Source organism: Octopus bimaculoides, chromosome 18 (genome assembly GCF_046866305.1).
Source record: "Octopus bimaculoides isolate indiv1 chromosome 18, ASM4686630v1, whole genome shotgun sequence".
NCBI lineage: Eukaryota > Metazoa > Mollusca > Cephalopoda > Octopoda > Octopodidae > Octopus > Octopus bimaculoides.
This window is the reverse complement of record NC_142945.1, coordinates 12239306-12255787: the sequence shown is the minus strand read 5'-3', so window position 1 is coordinate 12255787 and position 16482 is coordinate 12239306. Positions and strand designations below refer to the sequence as shown.

Sequence of the window (16482 nt, the reverse complement as noted above, 5' to 3'; positions counted from 1 at the left end):
CTAGTCAATAGCTGTACAAACTAAGTATCTTGTAGCTGGCCTATAATTTTAAGAAATATATCTTACTTTGACACTTGTTCAAAATAACTTCAAGTTAATGCAAGAAAAACATTACAAATTGTTTAATATATAGTGTTACTGAGGTATAATCTTACTGTTAGTAGATCATTTAAAATAATTTCCTCTTTACGTATTATATATTAGATCTTAACAGTCTCTATGACAAATCTGCACTGCACTATATCCTATCCATCAGTTCTATACCATGTGAAACCACACAAACTGAACCAAGCATTCAGTTTACTCTGTCAAATGTAATGCGTATTCATTCACGTTGTTTTGAATCACACATTATCTTATAATGTTGAAATTTCAACGATGTGATTGTTTGTTTTTAGAATGGCAGTGTAGGGTCAGTATAAGTGGCTGAATCTGGTCAATTCGAACATGAAATAAGTAAAATATCTGGGCCAGATATGGCTGGTTTAAATGCAAAAGGGTTAAAAGAAGTTACAGTCTCTCATTGAAAGAAGGAAACTTAAATCCCTTCCTCTGTTGTTTATTTATATTCTGCTATGTTCATTAAACATTGATCCATGTGTTGCTGAATCTTTGAGATTTTTGTTTTAGTGTTTGTGTTTTTAACTGAAATTTTCTCTCAAGAATAGCCACTAATCATTCTTTGAGTGACAACTTACGACTTATTCAATGATTTAATTGAGGAATCAGTGGCAGATAAAGCTTCGGAATCTCTTTTTTTCCATGAACACTCAATGTCTGACTTTCCAAAGTTTCATCAAGTGACTTGAAAGAAATATTACCAGAAGAATGGCTAAATAGTAAACGTTTTGCAAATATTGTTGGTCCCAAAATACTAACAAGATCAAATGTGAAATATTTTTTTCAACTTTTTTTCATTGAGTTTTGATCATATGACCACCCAGCAGAGTAATCTGTATAGAACAAAAGGCAGCAGACAACTTTGGCCCTACATGTGTTGAAATACATGCATACATGAATGTTGTTTCTTATGGGAGTTAAAGCTTACCTGTAAATTCCATAATGAATAAGCTGCAAAGAGCTGGAAGAAATTTTTTGTTTGTGATGTTTGTGTGTTCGTGTTCTTTTTTTTTTTTTTTTACTATTGCATTTAATACTAACATCTTTCTTTTCACCATCTTCTTTAGATATCATGTAATTAACACCGACACATGTGCATTATTTTTGCACAAATGACTGCTTACATTAAAAAAAAGGGAAATGGTTGGCATTTGGAAGGGCATCCAGCTGTAAAAACCATGCCAAACTGACCTCACCTGTGCTGGTGCCACATAAAAAGCACTTTGTCCACTCTAAGGGGTGCTTGTTGTTAGGATAATCTTCTACCTGGCCGGCTCCCTTCAAACTGACTAACCCATACCAGCATAGAAAGCGGATATTAAACAATAACATTAGATAAACAAAACTATTTTTGGCTATTTTCTGTTCAGTTATTACAGGACTGGGAAAATTTTCAACAGGATGTTGTTAAAAGTTAAATTGAACCAGTTTATTTCAGGTTTATCACATAAATTTCATTTGAAACCATTACAAACCAGATATACTTCTTATATGTCCACTTATTTGATCCCAAGTATAACCACAAGTGTTACTCTTTGTATGACTGGTATTGTTAAGAACATACTTTTGCCACTGTGAGTAATATTAGGTGATAATGTTACACAAGAGTGATGGCTATAATTTTATTTATTCAAATTTCATAATGTTTACACAAAATGTTGAATATTAATTTTTAAAACAAAAATATTTATTAAATTAAAATACAATTAAATTTCTCATAAATATATTCATGACATTTCCCATCAAGCAAGTAACGCTTTAGGTGGTATAAAGTAGCCAAAAGAGATCAAACTCAGCATGATCTCCCTTTGAGGGTGGACAAACAGTGAGAGTGATGGAGACACACTGCCAGTTAGTTATATTATTAGATTGCTTAGTTCTTCATAAAAAAGTAATATTTTTTGTAATCTCACTTTGTTCTAAATACAATTTTGTCATATATCTGTCTTGGTTATCATATCTTACATGTTTTTCACTAGTGTTTAATTTTCTTTTTTTATATTTTACTGTCTTAACTGATTGTACTTTCGAAAATTCTAATCTGTACATGTATCTTTATGATAACAAAATAATTTTTGTAACTTTGTCAAATTCTGTCATTGGATTGTGATAAAACTACTTGTTAATAAAGAGGGCTTGGTTAAATACAGCATGTAGAAAGACTTTAGCTTTTTAAATTTGATTTAAGGCATATGTTTTTTTAGTTTATTCTTTCACTTGTCACTAAAATATACAGAAACTAAAATCATTTTGTGTGTGTGTGTGTGTGCGCCCATGCTAGCATGGAAAGCAGATGTCAAACGACGATGATAATGATAAATATATTTTCATCGAACCTATTTTCACTAGAATTTGGGGGCTTTATTTTCTGTCAGATAATGTTAGTTGATCTGAAGCATGGAAAAAGGGATGTTAAATGATGATGGCATGTATGTGCGCGTGTGCACACACACACACACACACACACAGAGTTTACTTTTCTGCTAGGGTAACACCAACAAAGAAAGTACTCCATCTGATGAGAGATGAATATTATTTAATGTACACAGTGTATAGTTATGAGCTACTAATAGTTTCATACATTGGAAATATTTTCCAGGTAGGTTTTAATAACATGCCTAGTACCTCAAAGTGATCTTCAGTCTCTGAGCACATGACCTATACAAGTTACAAATCAATGTTCTATTGTCCTAATTTGTAACTTGTATAGGCCATGTGCTCAGAGCCTGAAGATTACTTGGAGATACTAAGCATGTTATTAAAACCTGCCTAGAAAATATCTCCAATGTATGAAACTATTAGTAGCTCATAACTATATACTGTGTACATTAAATTGTGTGTGTTGTGTGTGTGTGTTTGTGTTTGTGTATTTATAAATATAATGTTGTCAATACTGACATTGGAAGTTGTTTTCTTTTATGTAGAATATTTTCATATGATATTTTAACTATTCTGATCATTATGTCCCCTACTATTTACATATTTGTTGTTGTGATGGCCACCATAAAGCTTTTAATGAATTTGAAAATTTTGCAAGCGAATGGACTATTCCTGATCCACAACACTATCTCTTAATTTATGGGTGTACCTGTATTTCTCAGAAGTGCCTGGAACACACATCGTGATTTTACTATCCACTTTTCTATGTCCCCATGGGTAAAGGGAAGCTTTATTGAGACAAATTTTTCTTTACCCAGTTGCTTTTCTTGTCACCAACTGTCACCTGTTTTCAAGTAAGTTATATGTTCCTTTGTTCCTTGAACATCAATAACCTTGACATGCTTTCATGGTGAGTTGCAAGCAAGTGAAGCTGCTTGTATGATGGTGACTTTCGTTTACAATTAGCATGCTTGTATGGGGACGAGGGGAACAAATAAGCTTTCTCCACACCAAATTTTTCTTGCAAGGCATTGGTCAAGCTGCAGCTATAGTAGAAGATACCAGCCAACAGTGTCTTCTTAATCACTCAGCTATCTATGTCTATGTTTATATATGTATATACATTATATTAGCAAGTACATAAATGTGTGTGTGTTCATGTGTTTGTGTGCAGAGGGGAGAAAGAGAAAGAAGTTTGTGTGGGTGCTAGGTGGGTCTTCTAAGCATAAAAGAATTGCTTCATTTCAGCATGCTCTAATGCACATTGTATTGTCACACCTCTCTTGGTAACAGATGTGACTTATCAGGGTTCTTTAACCACCAGTTGTGTGTGTGTGTGTGTGTGTGCGTGTGTGTGTGTATATACACTTGCACATACACACGTCTGTATATATATGTGTGTGTGTATTGTCATACATTTGTAAACATTATTTTGAGATGGCTAAACTGATAGGTAAATATTGCTTATTGAAATGAGGATAACTGTTAAGTTTTTTTATTGTTAGATTGAATACATAAAAAAAAATTTTATGGCCGTTTTGTTGTCAAGCTTTTTAAACTTACTGTTGTTACTATAAATGTATGGGATATTTAAATAAAATGAATCTACATTAATGCACTGTGTTAACATTTTTGCTTAACTCTCTAACATCCTGTTGAAAACTTTCAAAGTCAAAAGCTCAGTTCTGTATTGATTAAGCAGAAAGTACCTAAAAATGGGTTTGTTCAAAGTGTTTAGTCTCTTATGTTTATGAGAATGGATTGAACAGGACAGGAGGTGACACGTGGGATGGGGAGTCGCTGAACTGGTGTGACGAAAGATTTAAGACAAAGGACACCAAGATAAGAACAATAATAAAACTGAAGTGAACAACGAGTATATAGTGCATGCGTTTATTTGGGGAAAAAAAAATAACAAACAATATATTTATAGTGACTTATTGTGAAAATTGGCAGTATTTCTGAAGACATTTTTCTTTTTTGTATGTTGCCATTTGTACTTTAAAATAATGTTGTGCATGTGTGGTTGTTCTTTAATCACACAATGCTAACTAAAAAGCAGATGCATATAAAAAAAAAAGTGTCAAGTGTAATAAGTTAATGCAATTAGTAATAAATATGGACATACAAACATCACAAACAGAAATATGCACCCCCCCGCTCTTCATGAAACAGCATATCCAGGTGTGCATGAATTTCAAGTCAGGTAGGATCAAAACGAACTCCCTTTTACCCTTTGCACATCATCATCATCATCATCATCATCATCGTTTAACGTCCGCTTTCCATGCTTGCATGGGTTGGACGATTTGACTGAGGACTGGTGAAACCGGATGGCAACACCAGGCTCCAATCTAATTTGGCAGAGTTTCTACAGCTGGATGCCCTTCCTAACGCCAACCACTCAGAGAGTGTAGTGGGTGCTTTTACGTGTCATCTGCACGAAGGCCAGTCAGGTAGTACTGGCAACGGCCACACTCAAAATGGTGTCTTTTATGTGCCACCCGCACAAGAGCCAGTCCAGGGGCACTGGCAACGGTCTCACTTGGCTTGCCGGGTCTTCTCACGCATAGCACATTTCCAAAGGTCGTATTTTCAGGTAGTTATAGGACTCTTGGACATGCACAGTGTTGTGCTGATTCATGTCATGCTTTGTGGAATATTGTTTTGTGAGGGGAAGGCTCCGACAGACATATTTTTTAAAGTCTGATATAATGTTCTCTAATGTTCACATGACTTTTATATGATATATCTTTGTTGATACCTATGTATTTTTAGCACTCGTGTGGAGCAGGGTAAATTGAAAGACCTTTGATGTAAATATTTCTAATATAAATATTTACAACATCTACAGAAAAATTATGGGTTACATTAGTGTCGCTTGCCTAGCATATAACTACTTGATTTTTATAAAAGAAATAACAGTGGATTTAGTGCCAAAATAAACAGTAGCACAGAAAGACTGTCTCCTTGAAATATGTATGTTTGTTTGTATATGTATATATATGAAAGTTTGTCTGAATGTAACTACGTGTTTTTGTGAATATATATTTATATATGTGTGAGATCATAATGTATCTGTTTTGTATCAACATATCATTTTGAATGCACACTCATACACATAAATTCTGTGTTTGTGGCCAGAGGTTGATGTATAGATGTCGACACCAGTCTTCCCTAGCAGGCTTTTTCTCCCCTGTCTCATGACTTCTGTTTCTCTCGTCTGACTGGCTCTGTCTGTCTGTCTATCCCCCACTCTCACATCAATAATCATGCCAATCCTGAGATGTGCATACACTTGCATGTAATCATATATATATATATATATATATATATATATATATATATATGTATATGTATATATATATATATATATATATATATATATATATATATATATATATATATATATATATATAATACAAGTAAACTTTACAAGTGTAATGAAACTTCTTAAACTCAATCAAATATACTAAAGATATGTATAATACATTAGAAAATAGTTGGCTGTAAACAAGAACAGAAGAAAAGGGGTGGTTAACAGTCAAAACAATACTAATTGATGAGATGATAATTAACCAGCTATTTCAAATAACAGTTGATGGGGTTCTTTTGTTGTTGAACTGCTCAGTCAGGTCGTAATACACAAGTAATTAATGAATTTTTTAGGAACAACTAACATCTTTAGCCACCTCTAGTTGCTACATATGTCTGATTTGGAACAATGATGTTTTGTAATTGCTAGTGTAAGACGCTGTCTTGCACCTGGAATATTTTCTATTCAGTTTGTTGTTTAATCTTTCTTGTGGAAAGTCAGGAGGTTTAGTTAGTAGTCAGAACAGAGATTTAGTATTTTCAGTTACTCAGGACTTGTTATAAAGAGCTTTGAGTTAATGTAATCGATGGGAAACACAATTGTATAAATCTTTGCCTGTCCTTTGTGTTACACGTTATAGACAGGACATATTTCCCTAGCATCCATACATCATATATGATAAACATTCCTAGTTTTTTTTCAACCACCAGAATAACTTGGGTCTTACGAAAGCAAACCTTTATATTATTCAGAACGTATGAAACAAGACCTAACTAAAAAGTCAGACAAGGTTGGTTGTCTAGGACAAATTTACGAAAACGCTTTGGTTGGGCAAAGAGTTATTCTTTTACTTGTTTCAGTCATTTTGACTGTGGCCATGCTGGAACACTGCCTTTAGTCGAACAAATCAACCCCAGGACTTATTCTTCGTGAGCCTAATACTTATTCTATCGGTCTCTTGCTGAACCGCTAAGTTATGGCGACGTAAACATACCAACATTAGATGTCAAGTGAGAGCGTCGGGGGCAAATACAGACACACAAACATACATACATACATATATATATATACGGCGGGCTTCTTTCAGTTTCCATCTACCAAATCCACTCACAAGGCTTTGGTTGCCCCGAGGCTATAGTAGAAGACACTTGCCCAAGGTGCCACGCAATGGGACTGAACCCAGAATCATGTGATTGGGAAGCCAGCTTCTTACCATGCAGCCACACCTAACCATTTTTGAAATCTTTAATCAAGGATAAAAAAAATAGTGTAAATGTATGCAAGTATAAATTAGGTACAGATAAATTGACTAAAAGGCGGAGGCTAAAAAAAAAAATACCGATGAAATTCTATCTAAATCTGGCTTAGAGTTACATGTTCCTGATACGAACGTTCCCTCTTAAGAAATTTTTTTTCGTATGTACCAAATAATCAATAATTTGAAAATGTTTTAAAATGTGATTTACAAAATCAATATATTTTTCTTTTCTTACTTGGATACTTTTAATCAGTTGAATAAATCAACCAGAAAGAACGCAACGAAAAGAACAGATGAAATTATTTTTCAGCATGACTATTTCAAACTCTCTTCACAAATATAAGTTATGTGATAAATATAAAAACAGGCTTGGTGTGTATAGTATTCATTGGAGAAGTATCTAACGCAAGTTATTAATCAACCATCAGTTGAAATAAAGAATGACTGAAAAACTTAAAGCCATGTTCAGCGATGGCAATTTGAAATGCAGAAATCTGAATTATGCAAATTCCTTTACATTCATACAAGATTATTTGGTTGTGGGAAATGCAGGCACCTAACCGATGAACATCAAGATGAATATATTTCAATGAATCATTATGTTTTATTCCCATTAAACTTTCAAGAAACCAAGCCTGGATATTACTTCAGGCAACATACTAAGGAAAATGTGCATATCTTGCTGATCTAGGAAATGTATGCACATAATAATAATGAAATAAGTATCAGCTTACACACACACACACACACACACACACACACACACACATTATATTCTTCACTATCTTATCTATTAAAGAATAATGGTATACTATGGAATCAACTGAATGAGGCTTTAACTATGGTTAGTGTGGGTTTTGTGGTGAACATGATATGAGTGACAAGAGAAAGAGAGGATTTGCCAGGCTTTTGGATTAGCAATTCCTGTATTGGTGTGTATACACACACACACACATGTATATATACATAATGTATGTATATATATATATATATATATATATATATATATATACGCATGTGTGTATATGTGTGCATATATATATATATATATATATATATATATATATATATATATATATATATATATATATATATATATGGTCAAATCATTCCCAGGTGAATTTGTCATCACCCTTCAAGTTAGAATACCCTGAGGCTATTGAACAGTACTTAAAAATGTATTGAACTGGTAAAAAGTATGCAAAATTTCTCTTTCAGTTTAGTATGGTATTGAAATATGGGGAATAACAAAAATTGGAATGGTATGTCGAAAAGAAAACGAAACCTAATGTATTGAGATAAATTACTTTTACGTTTTCTTTATTTCCTTCTCCTCTGTTTCACTGGACATATATCAATGCAAGAAATGCCTGTAGAAAAACGCAATGCCACTTCTATATTAACATATGAAGTAAAATAATTAAAGCCAAAATTTATTTAGCCAAAATTTATCAAGGAACATTCACACAAACACACACACAACAAAACAAAAACAAAATTTTAAATATCAAGACATTTCAGGTAGTGAGCAATTGCTTTCAAGAGATTTTATGTTCAGAATCGTAAATGTCTATCACATTTCTAATATTCTCGTTCATATCTCAGTATTTCTCTCTTTTGGCTACCTTCTTCTCTCAGGATAAATTTTTGCAGTTTGGCACTTACTTGGATCTGTTGTGATCAATGTATTTTTTTTTTAACAAAATCAAATGATGTTTTATAAATGGGTTATAATTGTTATCTCTGCTATATCTCTGGACTCACCTTCTATTATTTACTTTGCATGTTACTAAACCAGACCCAAGAACCACTTACAGCAATGGTTTGACACCTACACATTTCACTGAGTTATGAAACAAATGTCTTTTCCATAACTGCAATTTAAACTGAAACCAAAGCAAACATTGCAAACTATAAACCATGGATACTAACAACAAATTGTTCTGATGATGAATTGACTAACAGCAAATTGTCCTAGTGCCAGCTTCACCATCAGTTCTAAGTTGCCATTAGCTAGAAAGGATATTTTGAGACTTGTTTTGTGGCTGGATGTCCTTTCTATTGCTAACCGTTTTAGTTACCTCCTATGATGCATAGAGATACAGTGTACCTGTCTTCATATGGGACACACAACATGTGTATGTGTGAATGCATATTGGCAAATGGTATAAATATGGGAAAATCTGGTACTTTTTAATAATCTGCATCACATTTGTTCCTCTTTGAGTTGTGCAGACGATTCCATATCATTTTTTTTGCTGTAAGGAAAGCAGTGAACAAGTGATTGATTTACTATAAATCTGAACCAGTAATACTATTGCACACCAAATATATATATATATATATATATATATATATATATATATATATATATATATATATATATATATATATATATATATATATGTATATATCCATGGGTGCACACACAATAGAAAATAATAATCAAATAGATAAATCCTCTCCTTCCTTTTGTAAAAGAAAAAAAAGACTCATCTCCGATTCCATCCAACTCACATAACACTATTAGTGAAAAACTAAAAAGTATATTTACTGAAAAATAGCCCCACCATAACTACTGTTGTAGTTTCAGTTTTCATTTTGAAAATAACACCATCCTTTACCTTCCCTTTATTTGATCATATTTACCTCTCAAGTGATTATTATACATTGATATATTTGGATTAGTGTTCTTCATCTTGGTTGTTATAGTTACAATGTTTTGGCCGTTGTACCCTCCAGCCTTCTTCAAATGGTACTTTTAGTTAGTAACATTCTTGGAATTTTGAACAGAATTCTTTGTTAAATCAACAGGGGTAGATTGTTGTTATTCCATTGTCCATTTCCAAGAACATTCTCATATTAGTTACTCTACTTGTGATGCCATTTACCTGTTCTGCTTGAACTTTTATGTCTACTAGGTAAACTAAAATACTTTAACTCTTATATTCACTTTGTTGTCCCTATCAAATCACGGAAATTTGTTTGTCCTTATCAAATAATGGAAATTTGGAGCTTTTAAACCTAACTTTTTCTCTCGATTATTCCATTGAAATATCCTGTTCATCTCTGTGCTATTTCTACTTGGGAGATTATCATATGCTGTTTTTTTTTTGTTTTTTTTAAAAAATTTTTCAAGAAAAAATATAGTTCAGTTTACAACCATTAAAAAAGGTTAGATTTAAAAAGCCTCTCTAATTTCCATCACTAAATTACCCTATGGGATTATAGGATAGTGGATATGAACTTTGATTAAGTGTTACATTTTTACCTAGTGAATGTGAGTTTGGTAGTCTGGGTCAGTCAATCTAAATATACTCTCTGGTTGAAATGGAAATAGAAGAATAACCAATACAAGAATATCCTTGGTATGGATAATGTAACGAGAACATTCCACTCTTAAGCATTTAATTGAAGGTTCAGTTTAAAGTTCTGAGAACTTTACTAAAGGCCATTAGAGTACAATGGCCAAAATGAGGGAACTGGTCCTCATTTCAGGAATTCCAATGTAAACTTCCAAGTGCTTAAACATTTAGTGTGGAAGGGTTTTCATAACATTTAAAGGGTAAAAGATATCTTTTTACAATATATAAAAAAAAAACTGTTTGCTTGTTTCAGTCATTAGACTATGGCCTTGTTGGGACACCACCTTGAAGAATTTTTAGTCAAATGGATCAACCTCAATCGTTTTTTTTTTGTGACTAATACTTATCAGTCTCTTTTGACAAACTGCTAAGTTATGGGGACATAAACACACCAACACCAATTGTCAAGCAGTGGTGGGGGACAAACAGACACAAAGACACACACACACACACACACGTACACACACATATACAGCAGGATTCTTTCAGTTTCTTTCAACCAAATCCGCTCACAAAGCTTTGGTCAGCCGGAAGCTATAGTAGAGGACACTTGCCCAGGGAAATATTTTGGGTTTAGCTGAGTATATGGATGAAATTTTAGGCAATGTTGCACTCTATTAATCTGATCACTATATCATAAGCTTCAATCATGTCTAGAAATTGAACTATACTTTCTGTTTGGAAAACTGTCTTTCACATTTCTCTGTTATGTCTTATAGGATTAACTATGTTGTATGGATATATAAATGATTAAATGCTCTGGCCTCTACAGCTGCCTGGTCTGAATGAGATGAATGAACCAAGAAAGACTACAAATAATGAAATTGCCAAGAGAATGGATTAGTTTTTTTTCTTTTTTTTTTGCTGTTTTGTTTTTATAATAGATGGTCAACAAGTTGATAGCACAGTGAAGCTTTGGACATATTTTGGTGAGTTAGGGAGGAAAACTCTTTGTGAAAGAAGCTGGAAGTCTTTGTTAATGATTTCTAAGTCCTAGTCTGTTAGGTAAGTTGTAGGAATGGTGAAGATATGCAAGTTCATATTTCACCTGACTCAGTGAAGATGATGAAAAAAAGTCAATAGACTTGAGTGAATAAATCAAGATCTCTGTTAAATGAGGCTTTGAAAATTGAGTTTGGAATATAAATTGCATGTGCTAAAGTGATTGTTCATGTGGCATTAAATAAATATTTCTATATTAATTTGTTAGATTATTTGAAAACACATCAAGCATTTAGTGAGATATTGTATGTAGATTGTTTCCCCTGACTGTCTGATGACAGGTTTGTTGGATAGGTTGTTTGTTTTTTTTAATCAATGTGGAGAATATAATAAAAGGGGTTTATAGGATTAACTTTTGTGACATGTTTATCTTAAAATAATCTTTTTCAATAGCTTAGTTAAAGGACAAAGTGCAATGCTCATGGCTCTTTTTAGGGGCTCTGTGACTGGTGGAAGGAAAATATCCTCGTACTTGAGACCTAGCTTGAATGCTTGCATTAGAATAAACTCTGCTAAAGGCAGCCAAATGTCAGATGTTGTTGATATAAAACAAATATCTCTCTCAAAAATATTAAACTCTATAATAAAGGGAGCAGGTATAAAAATGATCTTTTTAAAAAATATTTGATATCCTTGCCTTTCAGTAATATTAGGGATACCTAAACTATTTTCAGGGGAGTTCTTTAGTAGTGTTTTAAATAAATACAGTTGTTCAAATTATTCAGAATAGTTTGTAGTGGAAACTTACCATATTTTCATTCATAACTAGGGAACATGTGTTATACATAATAATATATATAGTTTTTATGTTAATTAATGATACACATAATACTGGGTTTGGGCATAGTTGTATACTGAGATCAATATTTATTTGCCATTTTCATCCTAAAATGATCTTTCATGAATGGCAATGGAGCTTTTTGAAGTTTAGTAAATTATGCAATTAAAAATGGAAAGCTGTTATTAATTATCATAATTAAGCTTTTTGAAAAAAATATTGGCACAATAAAGAAAAATGGAATATATGTTATTTGCTTCAGTATTATTCAGAATCTTGAAAGACATTCTCTACAATTTCTTTTCATGGCATAGCTTCCACTCAGCAGACCAGGCAGTCATATTTCACAGGTAAATTTCCAGAAAATTTTCTTTCCAATCCACTAAAAACATCAATGCTTTTAAAATTGATTGTGTTCTGTTGTTTTTATAGTCTTTTAAATAGATTCTGAGGTTTGAATTGCATTTTACTCATCATTTATTTATTTCCTCCTGGTCTCTGAACTGGTTGCCAAAACTTTATTCTGCCAAAGAATGTCTTAAATTTCTTGACTTAAAAGTCTCAAGGAAGGTAGATGAAATGCCACATGCAGTTCAATTGAATTGAACGCAAATGTATCAAATATTACATTTGATCCCATTTCATATTACCATTATTCCAACTGGGTGTTTTATATAGTAAAATAAATGTAATCTTATTTAGTTTAGTCAGAGAGTATTTCAGTCATTTTGACTACAAAGATATTTTCCCTTCAAATGTGATTGACTTTGGGGGTTGAAATTTTAAACATAAATCAAATTCTTGCTAGAGACAATATTATGATCTGAGGTAGAGGCACTTTATTACAATTATTTTATTCAAGAATGGTGATGTAAAATTCCATTGAAATATCCTGTCCAAGTTTACATAACTGTCCTATTTGCTATGGTTAGATGAAATAATCAATGTCAAAAATTTGGAAATAAATTCTCCTTGAAATAAGTTGTTTAGACTCTAAATTTCATTATGGAAAATAATTCTTGTTAATGTGAGCCCCCACTACATAACAGCCAAATGTATGTTTTAACTAGTTGTAGCTTTGTTCATGATTACACTCTTAGTGTCTTAAATATCTGTGTGTGTGTATATATATATATATATATATATATATATATATATATCTATATATACATATATATATATCATCATCATCATCATCATCGTTTAACGTCCGCTTTCCATGCTAGCATGGGTTGGACGATTTGACTGAAGACTGGTGAAACCGGATGGCAACACCAGCCTCCAATCTAATTTGGCAGAGTTTCTAAATTAGATTGGAGCCTGGTGTTGCCATCCGGTTTCACCAGTCCTCAGTCAAATCGTCCAACCCATGCTAGCATGGAAAGCGGACGTTAATATATATATATATATATACAAGTTGGAAAGCAGTGCATATTGATAAACTCTGAGTCAGAAATGTAATGTTTTTTTAATTTGTGAATTTTAAATTGTTTAGATATTTTTTCACTTCTTATTTCAATTAACATTTAAACTCCTTTTGTATAAGTTATGAAATATCATTTGTTACTTGGTTTGTGTTACGGTCTCTCTTTATTGAATGCAATAAAGCTATTAATGTTTTTTTGCTATTCTACAGGTTGACTATTACTATTATTACTACCACTACGACTATCATGACTTTCATAAACTCTTTTTGTTACTGTTGTTTTGGAGATTCAATAACATTCACTTCAGGCTGGTCACCCCCAACTAATTTTAGGATCTTTTCCATATTATATCATACTTTGAATTTGCTTCAAAGTGTAGTTCCATATTTACTAAATTCAAATAAATACATTGTTTTAACAGCAAGTATTTACTAGTCTCTCCTTTGTCAGATTGGAATGTGAAAGTCTTGAAATACTGATGTATAAGTGACACTTCATGACATGATTATCCTAGGAAAAAAAAGTAAAATAAAATAAAGCAGTGAAATATGAGGATATTAAAGAGTTAGGTTTTGCAACTAGAAGGAAAGTATGTATGGCTAGGGGTAAGAAGGAGCTTTAAGTGATGAGATTTATACTTCAGTATTAGATATATAAATCTTTTTTTTTTTTTAATCACATACACAACTTTGATGTTCTGATATTAAGGTGCTAGATATCAACTTTAGTTTGCTGTAATGTTTAGTGGTTAGCATTCCATTTAAACAGTCCAACCAAACCATGCATGACAGCCATGCAAACAAGTAAAAACAAATACACACACACACACACACACACACACACACACACATGAATTGAAACTGATAAAATCCATAAAAGATTGTAAATCTTAATTTCATATGGAATTCAGATTTACTATATTTTCAATTAAATTTTCTCAAAAATAAATCTGTCTTTTTCTGTATTTGAAATCAGTGAATATTGCAGGAAATCACTGCAAAAAGATAAAATGGCTTGGTCATTGGTCTCACAAGCTGCATGTATGTTATTTGTGTACATGCAAGTACAAATTGTACCTTTTTTTTCCTAACACAATATTTCTGGCATTTTATTTTACTTATTACAAATGTATTGTACTTATGAGATTTTTTTTGTATTTGTATGTATTTTTTCCTTCTGAAAATCAAAACTATAATTTTATATATATATATATATATAAAGCAAATTAATCTAGTGCTTTCACACTATTGAGTTTTTGAGTTTCTTATAGAAAACTATTTCCTTTTTGTTCTACTTATCTGTCAAGATCAATAAGTAATTTGAAAGTGAGTTGGGAACAGAAAGTTCGATCAAGTTGCTCCTATTCTTTATTTTTATTTCTTGCTCTGGAATAATGTCACAAAATTCTTAATATATTCTGGTATAAAAATTTGCATGTCTTAAAAAGAAAGGCCAGCCTCTAAACATGTGTTCAAGATAATGTTACTTAGAAGACTACTGTAGAAACAGCTAATAGAAAAACGATAACTTTTGCAGAGCTGTTTATGACATTAGCTGGATGTATTTTGGATATGAAAATAAGTTTGTCTTTTCTCTCATCTTTGTTAACAATGCAGTAGTTGTGCAACTGTCTGGTTGTTGTTGTTGTTGTGCTCATTTTACATGTGTATACATTTATGCACATGCACCCGCTGCACTACTTGCGTTTCTCATATGTTTAGATTTGAAGGGAGCTAATGAAATTTAGATTTTATCCTTTTGAGAATTTAAAAGACACAACAAAGAAAAAATGACAATTTTAGAAGTGCTTTTATGAGTTTCACTGAGGATTTTGAAGTCAAAGCTTAAAAATGTGAATTGTTCTTTTGTGAGATTTGGGCTCATTTTGCCATTATAATTAGTGTTTATAAGGCTTTATTATATTTAGTACCTTTCCTTCATCTAAATGATATAATTATTATATTTGTAAAAGACTATTTCAAAGTATTTACTAGAAAGAGACAATGTTTTTTAATATTCTGCAGTGATATGATTCTGTCTCAAAATGAAATAAATAATTATTTCTGATTTAAGCCCAAGGTCAGCAGTTTTAAGGGAAAGTTTAAATCAATTAAGTTGATCCCAAATACTTAATTGCTACTATATTTTATCAACCCCTGAGGGATGAAAAACAACATTGACTAAGGTGGAATTTGAACTTAATATTATTATAATAATAATAATAATCTGTATACTATATGCACAAGGCCTGAAATCATGGGGGAAGGTTTAAGTGGACATCATTGACCCCTAGTGCTTGACTGATACTTATTTATTGACTCCAAAAGGATGAAAGGCAAAGTTGGCTTTGGTGGGATTTGAACTCAGAATGTAAAGATAGACAAAATACCATTAACTATTTTGTCGGGTGAACTGGTAGAACTACTAAGGTGGTGAATGGTTGTGCCAGATCTCCACATTAATAATAACAACAACAACAACAATAATGATGATGATGATGATGATAATGATAATCCTTTCTACTATAGGCACCAGGCTTGAATATTGGTGGGAAAGAACTCGCCTAATATATAGACCACAGTGCTCAACTGGTGCTTATTTTATTGACCCTGAAAGGACGAAAGGCAGAGTTGACCTCGGTGAAATTTGAACTCAGAATGTAATGAGTTAGAAGAAATGCTGCTTAGCATTTTGTTTGTCATGTTAATGATTCTGCCAGTCTGCCACCTTAAAAAAAAAAAAAAAAGTATTAAAAGAACATGACATTTTATTTGACAATGGTTGATTGATTTCTGTTTTGTTCATTTTGGCTGAATTGACTTGCTTGTAATGATCAT

The 16482-nt window shown here is 32.2% G+C and overlaps 1 protein-coding gene across 23 annotated transcripts in view; it reads left to right on the top strand.

The window, feature by feature from the left end:
- The window catches only part of LOC106868645 (transcription factor 12), a 145414-nt gene that overhangs the window by 33431 nt on the left and 95501 nt on the right, over positions 1–16482 (top strand). For 11 of the 23 annotated variants that reach the window (XM_089365769.1, XM_089365775.1, XM_089365765.1 and 8 more), the window contains exon 4: positions 12533–12568. The exons of the other annotated variants lie outside the window; for them this stretch is intronic. In XM_089365769.1, coding sequence (XP_089221895.1) covers positions 12533–12568 — 36 coding nt within the window. The remainder of the gene's footprint in view (positions 1–12532; positions 12569–16482) is intronic. 23 annotated transcript variants of the gene reach the window in all.